The sequence below is a fragment of the Canis lupus genome, chromosome 23 (genome assembly GCF_003254725.2).
Source record: "Canis lupus dingo isolate Sandy chromosome 23, ASM325472v2, whole genome shotgun sequence".
Classification (NCBI taxonomy): domain Eukaryota; kingdom Metazoa; phylum Chordata; class Mammalia; order Carnivora; family Canidae; genus Canis; species Canis lupus.
Window position 1 is genome coordinate 30,712,968 of NC_064265.1, and position 16,180 is coordinate 30,729,147.

At 42.7% G+C, this 16,180-nt stretch overlaps 1 protein-coding gene across 1 annotated transcript in view; it reads left to right on the plus strand.

The window, feature by feature from the left end:
* Window positions 1–16,180, plus strand: part of LOC112661212 (serotransferrin-like) — a 53,560-nt gene that overhangs the window by 17,748 nt on the left and 19,632 nt on the right. Inside the window, exons 13-22 of the mRNA XM_049099603.1 lie at window positions 316–460; window positions 1,563–1,627; window positions 4,833–5,017; window positions 6,195–6,384; window positions 7,676–7,703; window positions 9,873–10,030; window positions 11,088–11,162; window positions 11,543–11,770; window positions 13,275–13,369; window positions 14,173–14,250. Coding sequence (XP_048955560.1) covers window positions 316–460; window positions 1,563–1,627; window positions 4,833–5,017; window positions 6,195–6,384; window positions 7,676–7,703; window positions 9,873–10,030; window positions 11,088–11,162; window positions 11,543–11,770; window positions 13,275–13,369; window positions 14,173–14,250 — 1,247 coding nt within the window. The remainder of the gene's footprint in view (window positions 1–315; window positions 461–1,562; window positions 1,628–4,832; window positions 5,018–6,194; window positions 6,385–7,675; window positions 7,704–9,872; window positions 10,031–11,087; window positions 11,163–11,542; window positions 11,771–13,274; window positions 13,370–14,172; window positions 14,251–16,180) is intronic.

Consider the following 16,180-nt stretch of genomic DNA (forward strand, 5'->3'; position numbering starts at 1 on the left):
GGGAGTGAGACCTCCAATTTTATCTCTTTTAGGTCAATTTTCATGTAATTTCCCTTTCTTGTCTCTTTAGATAAATGGTGACACTATCACGGTGCCCATGGAATCCTCTCTACTTGAACTGTAGTGGTCTACTAACTTCTATTTCCAGCCTCAATTAAATTTCCTTTTAAAGCCTCCAGCCTGGCAGGTCCTCATTAGTGGCTGGTCATTGAATATATTTCACCTAGCCTGGGCCATACACACCTGTTATGTGTTAGATAAGGGCTACTCATATTGACTCAGGAGGAGCTGACTTCCTCTTGTCTTTCTGTCCAGATAAATTTTTCTCTCAAGGCTGTGCCCCCGGATCTATGCGGAATTCCAGTCTCTGTGCTCTGTGTATTGGCTCAGCAAATGTTCCAGGAAAGGAGTGTGTTCCCAATAACCATGAGAGATACTATGGCTACACAGGGGCTTTCAGGTGAGTCTTTTAACCCTAACACAAACATAATAATAAATCTAGCCTTTACAAGATTCCTTTTTAGGAACTAAGGTGAGGTTCTTATGTTCCTGGCCTGTTAGTGTGTCACATTTAGCAACCATATGCAGAACCCTGCATGAAGGAGCATCCAAGCCCCTCCAAGACACTCTCTTCAGAACGGCAGTACAGAGCAGATTAGTTCTCAAGAGGGGGCGATTTTCCCCTTAGGGGGAATTTTGGCAGTGTCTAGAGATGTTTTTGATTATTGAATGGGATTGGGTGCTACTGGTATCTAATTGGTAGAAGCTGCTAAAACATCTTACATGCATAGGGAAGCACTCTACAGAAAGAATTGTCTGGCTCAAAATGTTACTATTGCCAAGGTAAGGAAAACCTGCCTTGGTTGAATACAGGAGTCAGGAGTCTGGCTCATGCTCTTCCAAGCATCTCTGGTGAACCTACAGCCATTTACTCACCTGGTAATATAGAAAAATAAAATACATGATTTCTACATTCCCAGCTGCAATTCTATTTTATGAGTGTTTATTGCTTTTATAAAGACACCTGTGCACCTTATGACCTTATTACTTTTTAACTGTATTTTCTGACTCAGGCTTGTGTTAGTAGTTCAGGAGTCTGTCAATCGCATAGTGATACTGTAGCTGAAGTTCTCAGTAGTGAAGGAGAAAAGAAAGATTATTCTAATTCTCCAATTAGAACTACCTTGCAAGTTAGTGCAAATATAATTCACAGTCCACAAGTTCCCAATTTCTACAAAGCAGACTGTGAGTCAGGAATCACCTTATTGGTGATTCCCATCTAATATCTCTACTTATGGTAGGGAAATGCTGTAGCTCTACTGGAGAAACTGTGCCAGAATTTAGCATTCAGTGTGTAGAACTGAGATTGTATAACCACAAAGCAAATTGGAGGTTTTTTTTTTTCTTTTTCCGTGTTACTTATATAAGTAATTGTAAGATTAGTGATTGAATGGGAGTCACAATTGCTGATATCAATTGGTTATCTCTACAAGGTGACCCTCATGAATGACAGATGTGTCTCTGACCTCCTCTCTTCTTTCTCCCTGTCTGGCACTCTGCAGGTGTCTGGTTGAGAAGGGAGATGTGGCCTTTGTGAAAGACCAGACTGTCTTGCAGAACACTGGGGGTATGTTCACTTGCTCCTCTGTCCCCACAAATTGGGGTTTCTGGGTTCACTTATACTCATGATGCCTTTGTGGAAGTATTATGGTCTCTGTTATAGGCTCCAGAGCTCTGATTCTCAACCTGTTTGTTCAGTGAACAGAGAAGTGTTTATCTGGGTAGGCAGAACAGTAGGAACTGTGAAGTTCTGGTGGTCCTGAACTCTCTCCCAGGAACCTTCCCATGGGTGCAGACATTGCCTTTCCCTTAAATACTTCAGTGCATATTTTCTTACATACCAACAGTTTAATTACCAAGATCAGGAAATTTATCCTAACATGGATTTAATACTCATTATGTCCACATTCAGTCTTTGTGAATAATCCCCAAAAAGTCCTTTTAAACTATTTCCTATATTTCCTATATCATATATATATTCTAGATCACTGAAAACACTTAGAGACAATAGTGCACCAGTGGGAATGAAGATCTTGGATTCTAGAACCATTCTCTAATAGAAGGAGCCAAGGCCCTTTGGGAAAATAGCTGATTCTAGGGCTGGGGCAGGAAAAATATAAGGTGAGCCTGGAACATCATGTTGAAGATGTTGGGATAGGTCAAAATATACAGAAGCCATCTTTAAAGCCCTTCTACCAGCCAAATCTGGGACATTTTGGGCACTAAAAGAAATAATGGTAGTAAGAATAAAATAGGAATACATGAGTCTATCCTGATTAAACAAATGAAGGTGAAGGGAAAGATCTTCCTTATTGTAGAACATGAATAAATGTAGCAATACTTACAAAGTTTAAAAACTATCAGTGGGTAAATAATATAGTAATAATTGTTTCAAGCAAGAAGCATCAATGTGTACTAAAACTAGTGGGTGAATATTAGATGCTGTGGCACTGAAAACCCAAACAAAAAGTTGTTTAGTTGGTAAGAATTAGCACTCCACCTATCCTGTCTGTATCACTAACCGCTTAGAGAACCTGCTTTAGGCCAGGCAGATATTAGTTCACGTTCTTTCTCATGTCCCTTCTCCCAACCTCAGCTCTTCCCAGCAACTCATCTAGAGTGAACTCGCTCAGTACCAACTCCTCTGAGAAGCCTTCCCAGATGGCATGCCACCATCCTACAATGGAACCTTCTGTCCCTGTGGGTAGTATTATTGAGTTCATCTCATGCTGTAATAAACTGTGGCCACAGAAACTATTTGAGTTCTTTTTTCCTCCTCTTATATCCCAAAATTAACTATATAAGTGGCACACAGAAGTTGCTAAGGAATACTTGAAGGAATACTGTGTTGGCTAATTTTCTTTCTTTATTCTCTTCTATTATTTTTGGCTTTTTCCTTTAAAGCCTTCCCTTTTTCCTACTACCTGAGTGTTACCCTAAGATTGTTTTTTGTCATCCCTTGAGATATATTTTAAGATTTTATTTATTTATTCATGAGAGACAGAGAGAGAGAGAGAGAGAGAGAGAGAGAGAGAGAGAGAGAGAGGGTAGAGACACAGGCAGAAGGAGAAGCAGGCTCCATGCAGGGAACCTGACGTGGGACTCGATCCTGGGTCCCCAGTCACATCCTGGGCTGAAGGCAGGTGCTAGACTGTTGAGCCATCCAGGGATCCCCTATTTTTTTAACTCCTCTGAGTAGGGCATCTCTCTCTTGACCTCACCTCTCTACCCTGCAGCCAAAAGCTTACCAAAAGCCTTACCCCCCTGGCAGGAATATAGAGCAGAGGCCTAACGTCCTATCTAAATAACATCCTGGAGCCTCTATTTGCCATTGGTGATTTTTATATACAAAACTCACTGGCACTGCAACCTCAACCTCTGTTAAGTCCAAACTCCTCATATTTCTCACCAAATCCACTCCTCTTCTCATGGCCTCTGTCCTATTGGGGACTTCATCATATGCCGAGTCAGTCAGGCCTAGATTAGTCTCTCAGTGGTCAGTACATGTAACACATGTTACACACCTAAAACCATGCCTCCTCCAGCCAGCTTTCCCTGATGAATATGGTCTCACCAAGCTGGTTCAGCTCCCACAGCATTTACAGTGTGGTCCACAAAATATAAAGTGTTATTATCTGGATCCAGAATTATTGCTTTTGGTATGTATCCTATTTTCTCCCTCCAATAAGACTGCAGCTTATAGACAGCGTGCAACATAGTGTTGAGGAAATTCTTACATTATGAAGTGGAACAGAATTGGTTTGGAGAGAATGATGGTGGATTTCATTTGGAAGGAGCTGGGTTGGAGGTACTGGTAAGAAAGGGAAGGAGAAATGTTAGGTGAACAAAGATGTGTGTAGTTGTGGGAGAGACACAGGCAATTTTAAGTTTTCTATTAAAACTGTAAGTATTATTACATCTCAATAAAGATATATTTAAAAAAAAACTGTAAGTATTTATTTGGGAAGAGTAGGAAAAGAGGTATTTTTATTTTATATATAAATAACATACAATTTTATGATAGTAAAGTCATTTATTAGATATTCAACTAAAGAATTAAATGAAAAATAAATTAAGAAAAAGATTTACAATCCCGCCTTTTAGATGAGAACTAAAAACTGGGAAAACATACTTGAGAATTGCCTCTGGCAGAAGGAGTTGAAACCCTGAAAATGGGTGAGATTTTCTTTCTTTTCTTTTCTTTTTTTTTTTTTTTTTAGGGAGAATACAGAAATGGTGAAGCTAGGGGCTGAGAACAGGATATGGATCTGTATGCACAGAGGCATGTGCACATTTTCATGTAGAACCAGTATGAGTGTATTAGATTAAGAACACTGGTCCAGTTTGCAAAAGGGCCTCTGGGAAACTTCTTTTGCTTGCTAATGCCAGATGGTATTGCACAGAGATTATCAGCCTGCTTAGAGGGTCACATTCTTCCTATTCTAGAGTAATAAATCCAGATGCTTTAGAATTTAGTAGAAATAAAAATGTTTTTGAACATCATCCAAGAATGTAGCTCGCTCACTTTCTCCTGTTTGGGTGGGGCAGGTTGGAAGGGGTGGTTGCTAGGAATTGAGTTTGACTTGAATCTGACCTATGTACTTGGGAGCATCTCTTCTTTTCCACATCACAGTGACCCCAGTGTGTGTACTTCTGCTAGCCAATGGCCCCAGGCCCTTCACATGTCAGTGGGCCAGTCAGTCACATCCTCTCAGTGAGGGCACCTTGACCAAACCTGTCAGGTGTAGCTGACCCACCTTCTCTGTCCCCAGGAAAGAACACTGAAGATTGGGCTAAGGATCTGAAGAAAGAGGACTTTGAGCTGCTGTGCCCTGATGGCCAAAGGAAGTCTGTGGACAAGGCTCCTGAGTGCTTCCTAGCCAAAGCCCCAAATCATGCTGTGGTCTCAAGGAAAGACAAGGCATCTTGTGTTAGCAAAATGTTACTTGACCAGCAGGTATGGACCAGCTAGGGCCTCCCATTCTTTCCTCCTGGGAGGGTGTGGATTATTCGGGCGAGTTTAGTGATCAGTAAAGCCCATGCTCCAGCATTCTTTTTCTGGAAACTAGAATTGAGAGGCCAAGGATTGCGGAACTGGATTTCTCAGGCCCAGCTCTGCTTATATTTCCAGGTTACTGGAGGTTAGTTCCCATGTGATTCATCTGCTTTTGGGTCCACACCTCTGCTTTCTTGCTTGCCTGTGACCTTGCTCTGTGGTACCCTCATTTTCTCCACCTCTATCTTTTTTGAAAATGAAGGCAAGTGATCCTGTGTGTCAGCTCTCCATGATATAAGTCATGAAATGTGGACTATATTTCTTTTGTTTAGAGAGACTGAGAACCTTCCAACAGCCAGAAAAACACAGGATCCCTATCCTCAGGGTGCTCGTCCTCTGGGGAGAACAACTGCCCCAGAGTCAGCCTTGTGTGTATGTAGGCGGGGAGGCTGCCTGAATACTCTAATTCTAAGAGTCCTTTACCCACAAATACTACTTCGCCCTCAATAACAGCTTCCTGCCTACCATTTGTTTTCTTTTCCTCTTTTTTAAAATTAAAATAGCATATCTTTGCAAGTCCTAAGGTAAATGATAACAATAATTATCATTTGATGAACATTTCTTAGGTACTAGATGGAATGTTAAACTTTCATACTCATCATTTCACTTATAATCCTCCAAGACCTGGAGTTAAGCCTCTTGCCCAACATAGGATCAAAGATCTAGTCAAACATGAGATTTCACAACTACCCATACCACCCTCTCGGGAGGGCTCACATTTTATATCTTTTTTCACACTGATACTTGGAAGGGACATGTTTCTGTCTTCCCATTTCCTGGAAGCAGTCCCCAAGGCTATAGCCAATGAAATGGGGAAGGAGTAACTGGGTGGGTAGGAGGGACTTCCTAGAGTTGGTGAGACCAGGATGGAGCCTACAGAGGATGCTAAAGAAAGCATGAAGCTGGGGCATGGAATGGGTGAATTCCAGGTGAAGGATATGGAAACATCTCGAGGCATCCTCTGGAGCTCTCTTTCTTCCAGGGGCTGGTTCCTAGCTTTTATCCTCCTCAACCCCATCTTTGTATTCCTAGCTGCTCACTGCCACAAGTCCTTATGCATCTTCCATCCATTTGACAGCTTTTGTTTGGAAGAAATGGAAATGACTGCTCGGGCAAGTTTTGCTTGTTCCACTCAGCAACCAAGGACCTTCTGTTCAGGGACGACACACAATGTTTGGCCAAACTTCCAGAGGACACAACATATAAATCATACTTAGGAGCAGAGTATATCACGGCTGTTGCTAACCTGAGACAATGCTCCACCTCGAGTGAGTAGGAGGAACAGCATGGGGGAAGCTACCAAGCAACAAGGGAGGCAAGGAGCAAGCAGTTCTGGGTGGTGGGCAAAGAGGAGTGGGCTGTGGCCCTCTGGGGATGAACAATGGAAATGGGCAAGATGAGATGATAAGAGAACACTGTAATCAAGAAAGTGTAAAAGGCTACTTGTACGGGCAGATGATAAGATGGACACACGCTCAGGGCACTAAGGTCATGAACTGTCCCGACATGAATAATTCCATGTTATTACTAAGAAAAGGAAGAGGTTGTATGTGTCCATGCCCATGTGCAGTAAACTCATTTTTATACAGAGCTGCATCAGCCAATACAGTAGCCTCTAATTACCTAAGTCAATTTAAGTTTAAATTAATTAAAATTAAACAAAATTAAAAATCTAGTTCCTCAGCCACACCAGCCACAATTCATGTAGCTCCAGACAGGTGAGCAGACAAAACACTTCCACCATTGCAGAAGGTTCTTTTATACAGCGCTACTCTTGCGAGCTTGAACAATGACAAGTTTTATAACCATAAAGTTGCTGTACGTACTGCTCATCCAGAACACCAGTTTTCTAAGCATTACAGTACAATAAAATACATTTTTGCACTATAATTATGTTGGACATCATCTAATCACGTGAAGTCATTTGGAAGATGTGAGAAAAGAACATGTGATGGAGGGAAGTTATGCTCTAAGTTTTGTGTGCATGTAAGTGAGCCATGGTCCTTAAAATACTGATTCCCAGGCTGGGGAATATTGATTTAGCAAGTCTGTACCAGGGTCCCTTAATTCCAATGTAAGGAACGTGCTTATCCACAGTCACTGCTGTGAGCACCTAGGTTACAGTCACCTACCCTACATCCTCCATAAGGGGAGAAAGCCTGGCTCTGCATTCTCTGCTCCTTTTCCAGATCCTAGCATGGAAAGTGGCATGTTCTGGGTGCTTGTATTAGTTCCTCACCTGTCTAAGGGGATCAGAGAGGACAGTCCTACCAGGCTCCTCCCAGCTATATGGATTTAGATGTGGGAGCTCTGCCTATGAGACACAAGGTGGGGGATGATGCAGGGCAGGGAAACCATGTTTGGTATACAGTACTACCCAGAAAGACACAGGAGCTGTACAGGCAAGTGGAGAAGGCCACTGAGAGAAGGGCCTGGTCCACCCATCAGATCCCAATGGGTCTGAGTGCTTTTATTATCAGGCTTAACTATTCATTCATTCAACAGAAAATAAATATAGGTAGATTTTTGACTGTCCTACTTCTCTTCTCTGTCCCACAGAACTCCTGGAGGCCTGCACTTTCCATACATCTTAAAATCCAAGAGGCGGAGACACACCAGATGGTGATGGGAGCTCACGTGACCCATAAGTTCCCTCGGGGCCTCACTGGCCTGGGTGGTTTGTCTGGTTTCACAGTTCAGCGGTGGAACCTCTGTAGAACATTAAATAAACATTATTATTGGTGTTATCTTTTAAAAACGTCATTGTTTTCTAAATGTTTGGCCTGAAAGGATTTTTTTAAAAATACGATCTGACTAAAGACTTGTGCATCTGAACCTTTCCTTCAGAGCTCAATGTTCAACTGACCTCTTTCACAGCTTTGGTCATGGTGCCACAGCCACCCTGGGTATAGTTCAAGTAGGAATTCTTTCTGAAAAGTGTCTGCATGATCATCATAATAGAATCAAGTGTATGTGGCTCTGTGTGTGTGTGTGTTGCTGGGGAAGAGGCAGGAAGGAGGATGCTGAGTGAGTTACTGAGATGGAGTGTTCAAGGAGTACAGAAAAAGAATACAGAAGACTTACATATTTTACCAATATTTTAAATTAATTTCATCAGGTATACTTGAGTCAGGTCCTGATTCTAGGGGGTTGGAAAAATGAACCACTGGAACATCTGAAAATTATTGCTTTACCCTGATTCCCACAGTAGTCACTGCCCTGTCTCCTCTCCTTCTTCTGAAAGATGGAGGCTCACTCTTTCCATGCCTTACTTATTAATGGCTGAACACACAGAAACCAGTTTTCTGCTCCACTCAATTCCCTGAAGCTACCCTGGCCAAAGTCACTTCCCATCTGCCAACTGTGAAAATTTTATTTTATTTATTTTTATTCTTTTTTTTTTTTGAAAGACTTTATTTATTCATTCATGAAAGACACAGAGAGAGAGAGGCAGAAACACAGGCAGAGGGAGAAGCAGGTTCCCTGCAGGAAGCCTAATGTGGGACTAGATCCCAGGACTCCAGGATCACGCCCTTAGCCAAAGGCAGATGCTCAACTGCTGAGCCACCCAGGCGTCCCCCAACTGTGAAAATTTTAGTTTTAATTGTAATTCTCTCATTCCTGAGTCTGTTTACTGCACTTGATAGGGCTGATCATTCACCAATCATGTGACTGGTGTCCCTGGGTCTGAGATTGTGTCTACTGTACTTTGGAGCTACTGGGAATAGAAGATGGAAAAAAGTGTCTGGTGAATGAGACATTTTAATTAATGCAAGAGAGGAAAAATTGTGTCACTACATTTATTTCATTGTAACTCTCCACTTGCTATTTGAATGAAGGAGAGAACACTTTCAGTAAGCAGCAGTCAATATCTGCCTCCCTTCCTCTGGGCTCACCTCCTGGAAGTGTGTGTTGGTGGAGATGTGAAAGGATAGGAAGCAGCTGATCTTCTCCTGCTCTCATTCCTGAGAATGGCACCACTTTCTCACTTGAGTGTGGAAGGTGTGCACATTTCTCCTGCCTTTACCCAGGAAACCTATTGAAAAAAAAAAGTCTGTCTCTTGTTAAAACCTTTCATCATTCCCAAACTTTACCACCATGGCAGAACTTTCTCATTCACATAGCTCTGACTAAAAATTCGTATACAGTTGGGGCAGTTATGGTAGGTGTTTTCCTGTTTGGCCCTTCTTCCTTCCCTGAATTTTTAGCTCCTAGCAGAGGAATCAATGGTTATTAGAAAGGAGTGATGTGTATGTCTGTGTGTACATGCGCTGGGTGATGGATACAGAGCAGGGGCCAGGACCTTAAGAAAGAAAGAAAGAGAGAATATGGTAAAATTACTGTCAGTTCTGATCATTTTAATTGACAATGCTAATTTAAAATAAAGTAGTTGACACTAATAAAATAAAATAAAATAAAATAAAATAAAATAAAAATAAAAGTAGTTGGTTAACCCTCTTTAACCTCACCTCCTAAACATCCTTTCTTAATCTGGACTCCCTATTGCCTACATTTATCGATGAAAGGCCAGGAAAATGAATTGTACTATGTTAGAGCATACAGTTAAGCATAAAAAAGCCCAACTGCCTGGGCTTAATGGATAAGTTACCTCAGTTTGCCTCTGCAAAATTGGAATAATAGGTGAAGATTATGCAAAGTTATAAATTAAAATTATTTAAAACAGTGCCTGGTATCAACAAGCACTCATTAATGTTAGCGATTATCCTCACTATTTACCCTCCCTTCCATCTACCAGCCTTGCTTCCATACCTGTGCCCCACCCTTACCTCACCGTTCCTTCTGAGCTCACTTGTCATTCAAGCCCTCATCACGGGAGCCCCTTTGAAACAAGAGATGTTGCTGACCACTTCCAGGACACGTTTTACTCCTGCATCACCGACTCTTCCTTTTTAGGTATCTTTGTGGGTTTCTTCCTCCTCACTTTTCATTCTGTCCCTGATTTTAATGACCACTTATCTATGTCTGAAACTCAGATGAAAATATAGTGCCTATTGCTGAAGCTTTACATTTGTTTACTCTATCGCCTGCTTAATATAAGATTTTAGAACTCCTAGAGGCACCTGAAACTCACTATACAGAAGAGAGAGGTTTTCATTCTGGTTATGCCCTCAGCCCCAAAGTCCCTCCCTAATTCACTTTATGAACTTTGATCTTTTCAGGACTCCACACCAGCTGCTTCAGATGCAGGCTTGATAACTCTCTATCTGAACTCAGCATATCCAATTAGTCACCGCATCCTATACGTTTTCCTCCTACATATCTTTCAAATCTGTGGCCTCCTTTCCACTACTACCTCTGTTCCTGGTTCACACCCCGTGCATTTTTTGCCAAAACACTGCAACAACCCCCAGCTGGCCTCCCTACCTTAGTCTTTCTCCAATCACAGTTCTCTATCTGCCAGTCATCTATGTTACCCCCAACTGAAACTTCTTATCCCATTCTGGATTTTATATATATATATAATCTGGATAAAGTCTAGGTTCCTTAGCATAGCACAAAATCCCTTCAGGTCGTTCCTGCCAACCTTTCCTGCTTCATCTCTTGCCACTTCTGCGGAAAGGACACCAGTTTCGTGACAGGCTGCAACTCTGCAGTCCCTAGGCAGGCCACTTCGGGCTCCCTAGGGTGTTTTATTTGGGTGATAAGTTGTTGGGTGTTTTTGTTTGTTTTTCATTACTTGCCGAAATTTGAAAAGGGGAACATTTCCCTTTCTGGCTTCTTTGCGAAAACTGGAAGGACTGGCTACTTTGGTCTCACCTACGTGCCTGGCATAGCGGGGGCTGTCCACTCCAGGCAGGAATGACAGCTGCAGTTTTCAACACCACTACCCCGCGCACTGATTTTCCCAGCTGCTCCCGTCAATGTCAAAAATCTCAGCTGCAGCCCTGGATTTACACCGAATTGCTCGTTTTCTGCTACTCAGGCGCTCTTTGTCCTTTTGCACCTGCAGAGGCTCACCCATCATCCCTCGTGGCCTCAGCTCCCGTCATTTTCCTCCAGGAGCTGGTCTCTGAACCTATGATGGGTACTAAGCGTCCCTTTCTGTATCCCCGTATCGCATCATACATCCTCTGTCACACCCCACGCCGGATTGCACTCAGATGAAATGTTTGTGTAATGCCTGAGTTCCTCGCAAGACTCCCCTCTCTAAGGGGGCGACTGGAAAGCCTCCGTGAAGATTTCTCAAGCCATTCATTTTATGCATCCATCATTCCGTCAACACCCATGAAGAGGGCGGCGACATTTAACTCCTACCTTAAGGGATAAGCGTGTCACTCGTGAAATACCGTGCAACGCCGCTCGCTCGGCGGACAGCGTCCCAGAGCATCGCCACTGCCTTCGGGACCTCCCGGAACCCCGCCCCTGAAGGAGGAAATACAACGTGGGAACTACAACTCCCGTGATGCTCCGCTTCGGGCGCCTGCGCAGAGTCCAGGGCCACGTCGCTCTCGCGGCGCTGGAGACCACGCATCTCAGCCATGGCTGCCGCGGAGTCCCGGCGGATGGGGGACGGTGGTGGTGTGGGGGGAGCCTTCCAGCCCTACCTAGACTCCTTGCGGCAGGAGCTGCAGCAGAGGGACCCGACGTTGCTGTCAGTCGTGGTGGCGGTTCTGGCGGTGCTGCTGACGCTGGGTAAACAGGCGGCCGGTGGTTTGGGCGGGTGTAGGCAGGCGCAGTTCCGGGCTTGGACGGGCTCGTGGAGACCGCGGACGCCGGGCGGAGACTCGCCGCTTCACATCTAACCTGCCTTGCTGCCTGCAGCCGCGGGAGTAGCGCTGCAATAAAGAGGCTCTCCTGCGGACCTTGGAGTGACGTCCTGGTCCTTGGGGGCGCGGGTTACTTTTCCTTTTTCTGCCCCTGCCACGCCTGGAGCGCGCGGTCCTCCCCCGACCCCAGCTCCCTCCCCTCCCCCCCCCCTTTTCTTTGCTCTTTCTACCTAGACTCGCAGGTCTTTAACTCCAAGTTTGCTTCCTGGGCGCTGCGGATACACAGTGCATAAGACAAGGTTGCGCTTGAGGAGTCCACAGTCGGGGGGTGGGGGTGCAGACACAGCAGGGTTGACAGTTGATAGTGGCTGGCACTCCGTGAAGGGCCTAATGACCGAGTAGGCGGCCAGACTCGAGCCGAGCCGAGCCGGAGGGAAGGACGGTGATAAATAGGCTCCACGTTAGAAGCCTGGGGGCACAACACCCCCACGTTTATGGGGAATCCAAGAACCAGCCCTCCATTCACTCAGCACATACCTTCCCGCTGGGAACACTAACAACGGTAATGATTATAACGGCGGCAAAAATACCAGGGAAGTTCCAGCCGAATGAGGGGTTCTGTGAGAGACTTCTGTTAATTTCTCTACCCCGACCATTCAGGCATACTATTGATGATCAAGGCATATATATTATATATATATATAATTTTTTTTTGAGTCATTAACTTTGTCACTCTTTATAGACCTTGGTCCACTTCCACATGAAAAGTAGGGAGCATCTGCTTCCGCTTAATATCCTAGAGAATGACAAACCATTAATAGTAACTTACACAGGGGGAAAAGTTATTAAAATAAAGGTTTTATAGTCAAGCACCAAGATGTCCCCCAAATACTGGGCTTTTGGGTGTCTAATGACAGGTATCTATAACTCCAGTTTCTTTTTAGATCAACATAGTGTTTTTAATATGCACCCTACGATTTAGATCATCAAACGTTCAGAAGAGGTTAAAAAACCAGCTACCCTCTGTGAATCAGATGCGGTTGTCAATCTCCTGTTTAGGGCTACTTGAAGGTTAAAAAACCTTCTATCTTGTTTCAGAGATGTTTACATCAAGAGTAAGACATTTACAAATGGTTCATAGTATAGAACAGCCCAAATGTCATTTTCACCTGTCCTGTGTAAGGAAGTTAAGCGCTCCTAAGTTTGTCTAATAAAAATTCTTTTAGAGTGAATTACGGTATTGATGGGAATTGATTTGTGTGATATAGATTCCATAATATGCTCAAATATGATATAACCATTTAATATAATTTCATTCCATTTAATGTTTGGAAATGTGCACTGAAATAAATGTAAAACATTTAGAATAGCTTGTGTTATTTATGTTGGGGAAAAAGGCATAATTTTGGTCGTTTCTCTCTATTCCACAGTGTTCTGGAAGTTCATCCGGAGCAGAAGGAGCAGTCAAAGAGCTGTTCTTCTTGTTGGCCTCTGCAACTCTGGGAAAACATTACTGTTTGTCAGGGTAAATGCTTTGATTTACACCTCTTCTAAAGTTGATAGGAAATGTTAGGCCATCCCATTATCCCTGCGAAGTCATAGTTCATTTTGGAAAAGGGAGCTGATGCTCACAATTTGGGGAGTTAAATTTTTTTTTAAGATTTTATTTATTTATTCATGAGAGATAGAGAGAGGCAGAGACATGAGCAGAGGGAGAAGCAGGCTCCCAGTGGGGAGCCTGACGCAGGATTCCATCCCAGGACCCTGGAATCACAACTAAGCCAAAGGCAGACAGATGCTCTACCACTAAGCCATCCAGGCATCCCTGGGGAGTTAATTCTTGACTCACTTGAAGACTTGAAAAACTTGAAAAGACTCTTGAAAAATTTGTGAACTGGAATTTCTTGACCTTTTCTATTTTCTTGCACCTGCCAGATACTGTTATTTAGTCCTTATCCCGTTTTGGGGGCAGTTTTATGAACTACCTTTTATTCTTCCTTTTGAGAGGATAAATTACTTCCCTTCCACTACAGAAATATAATTTATAATGATTTGTGATAATTAAAAATATTTGTAGAAGTTTGGTAAATTTGGCCACCAAACCATTTGAAACTAGTTTTTTTTTTTTTTTCATTGTGGAAAGGGGAATGAAGATGCAATGAATCAGATTTTTCTACAAGGAAAAAAAACAATATAGTCTTTTTCAGTTGTTGCAAGCAACATTCATTTATTTGACCTGGCCCATTGGAGAGTTAGAATAAAATTGCTTTCTTTAGATTTGCTATTTATGTATTTACTCTGATCTCCTTTATATTGTTTTTTTTACAGTTGTTAACTGGCCTTTATAGGGACACTCAGACTTCTATCACCGACAGCTCTGCTATGTACAGGGTCAACAATACCAGGGTAAGGGGTTCATGGAATGTTGGGAATCTGAGAATTTTACTTTACTTTGGTGTTTCATGAAAGACATTTGTAGGATAAATTAGTCTAAGGGTGTAGGTACCATTCATAGCTTATTTTTATGGATAATAGAATCCATGTGACAAATTCTGCTTTTGGCCATCCAAGCAGCAGATGTAATCATGCCATCCTGTTTTGTTGTACTTCATGCACACAGATGTTACATTACATTTTACTAGTTTTTGTTTCTATGTCTTTCCAACTTTACCATGAGTTCTAGAGGTTGAGCATTAAGCCTTTCTTATATTTTGCATAGGTAATATATGTATATGGAACGAAAATTCAAAAGGTTAAGAAGAATATTCAGTGAAAATTTTGCCTTTCCTGTCCCTACTAGGTCTTCTCCTTAGAGGCAATAACTTAACCATTTTCCTGTGTACCCTTCAGATAGTCTGTGCATATGCAAACATATCTGTGTATCTGTTAAATTTTTTTAAGATTTTATTTTTAAGTAATCTCTTCATGCAGCATGAGGCTCAGTCCCACAACCGGGAGAGCAGAAGTCCTGTGTTCCATCAGCTGAACCAGCCAGGCACCCCAGTTTTTTTTTTGTTGTTGTTGTTTTTTTTAATGTTTCCTTTGCCCACTGTTTTTGTTTTTTTAAAGATTTGTTTATTTATTAGAGAGAGAGAGACCATGTGCACAGGCCAGGAGAGGGGTAGGGGGAGAGACAGAGTCTTCAGACTCCCTGCGAGCACAGCATTGAGCCTGACCTGTGGCTCCATCCCAGGACCCTGAGATCAGGACCTGAGCTGAAACCAAGAGTTGGGTGCTCAATCCACTGAGCCACCCAAGTGCCCCATGTTTTCTTTTGTTTTTTAACAGTATGACTGATAGAGTTGAGTTGTTTTGTTTTTCCCTCATTTGTACACATAGTACACCCTGATTGATTTGTGAACTACATAGTATTCCATTATGTGACTGTACCATTCAATTAAGTTCTTATTTAATTAGAGCTCTATTAACAAACATTTAGTTTGTTAAAATCTTTTGGTTATACATTGTTGTGGTGAATATCTTAAAGAGCATGCATGTGACATTTGAGATACCAGTTAGGAATCACCAGAAGGACATTTTATGTACCTATGTAGCTCCAGAATGTGGATAGTGACTGCTAAGTCAATTATAATGCAAAATAAGTATTTGATGAGTGGAAGAAAGGGTGGGGGCTGGTTGAGGGGTGGATGTATAGAGAGATGAATGAAAATAGTTATCTTAGAGAGCTTTTCTCCTTTTCTTTGCCTCCTGCCCCCTTTTCTGGTGCCTCCAGAATTAAATATTGTAAACAGAGATAAAGAGACATTCTTCTAAATGTCTTACAAATACTTTTTGCTTTTTTCAATAATGTGCTCTTTCTAGCCCAGTCCTTTTTTTTATTATTATTTTTTAAAGATTTTATTTATTTATTCATGAGAAAGAGGGAGAGAGAGAGGCAGAGACACAGGCAGAGGGAGAAGCAAGCTCCATGCAGGGTCCGGGTCTCCAGGATCAGGCCCTAGCCCAGTCTTTTTTAAACTCCCAAGATTTTAGGTTTTGGAGGTTCAGGTTTGAGAGATCTTTAATTCTTGAGGGACTTGTGCCAGATTTTTTTAAGTGGGGTATTCCAGGGTATACTTTAGACCTGGATATTCCAGGGTATACTTGGCTCTGTGTGACTATTGAGCACCTGAAATGTGACTAGTCCAAATTGAGGGGTGCTAGAAGTGTAAAGTATACAACAGATCTTGAACTTGGAATGAAAAGTAAAATACCTGGGATCCCTGGGTGGCGCAGCGGTTTGGCGCCTGCCTTTGGCCCAGGGCGCGATCCTGGAGACCCGGGATCGAATCCCACATCGGGCTCCCGGTGCATGGAGCCTGCTTCTCCCTCTGCC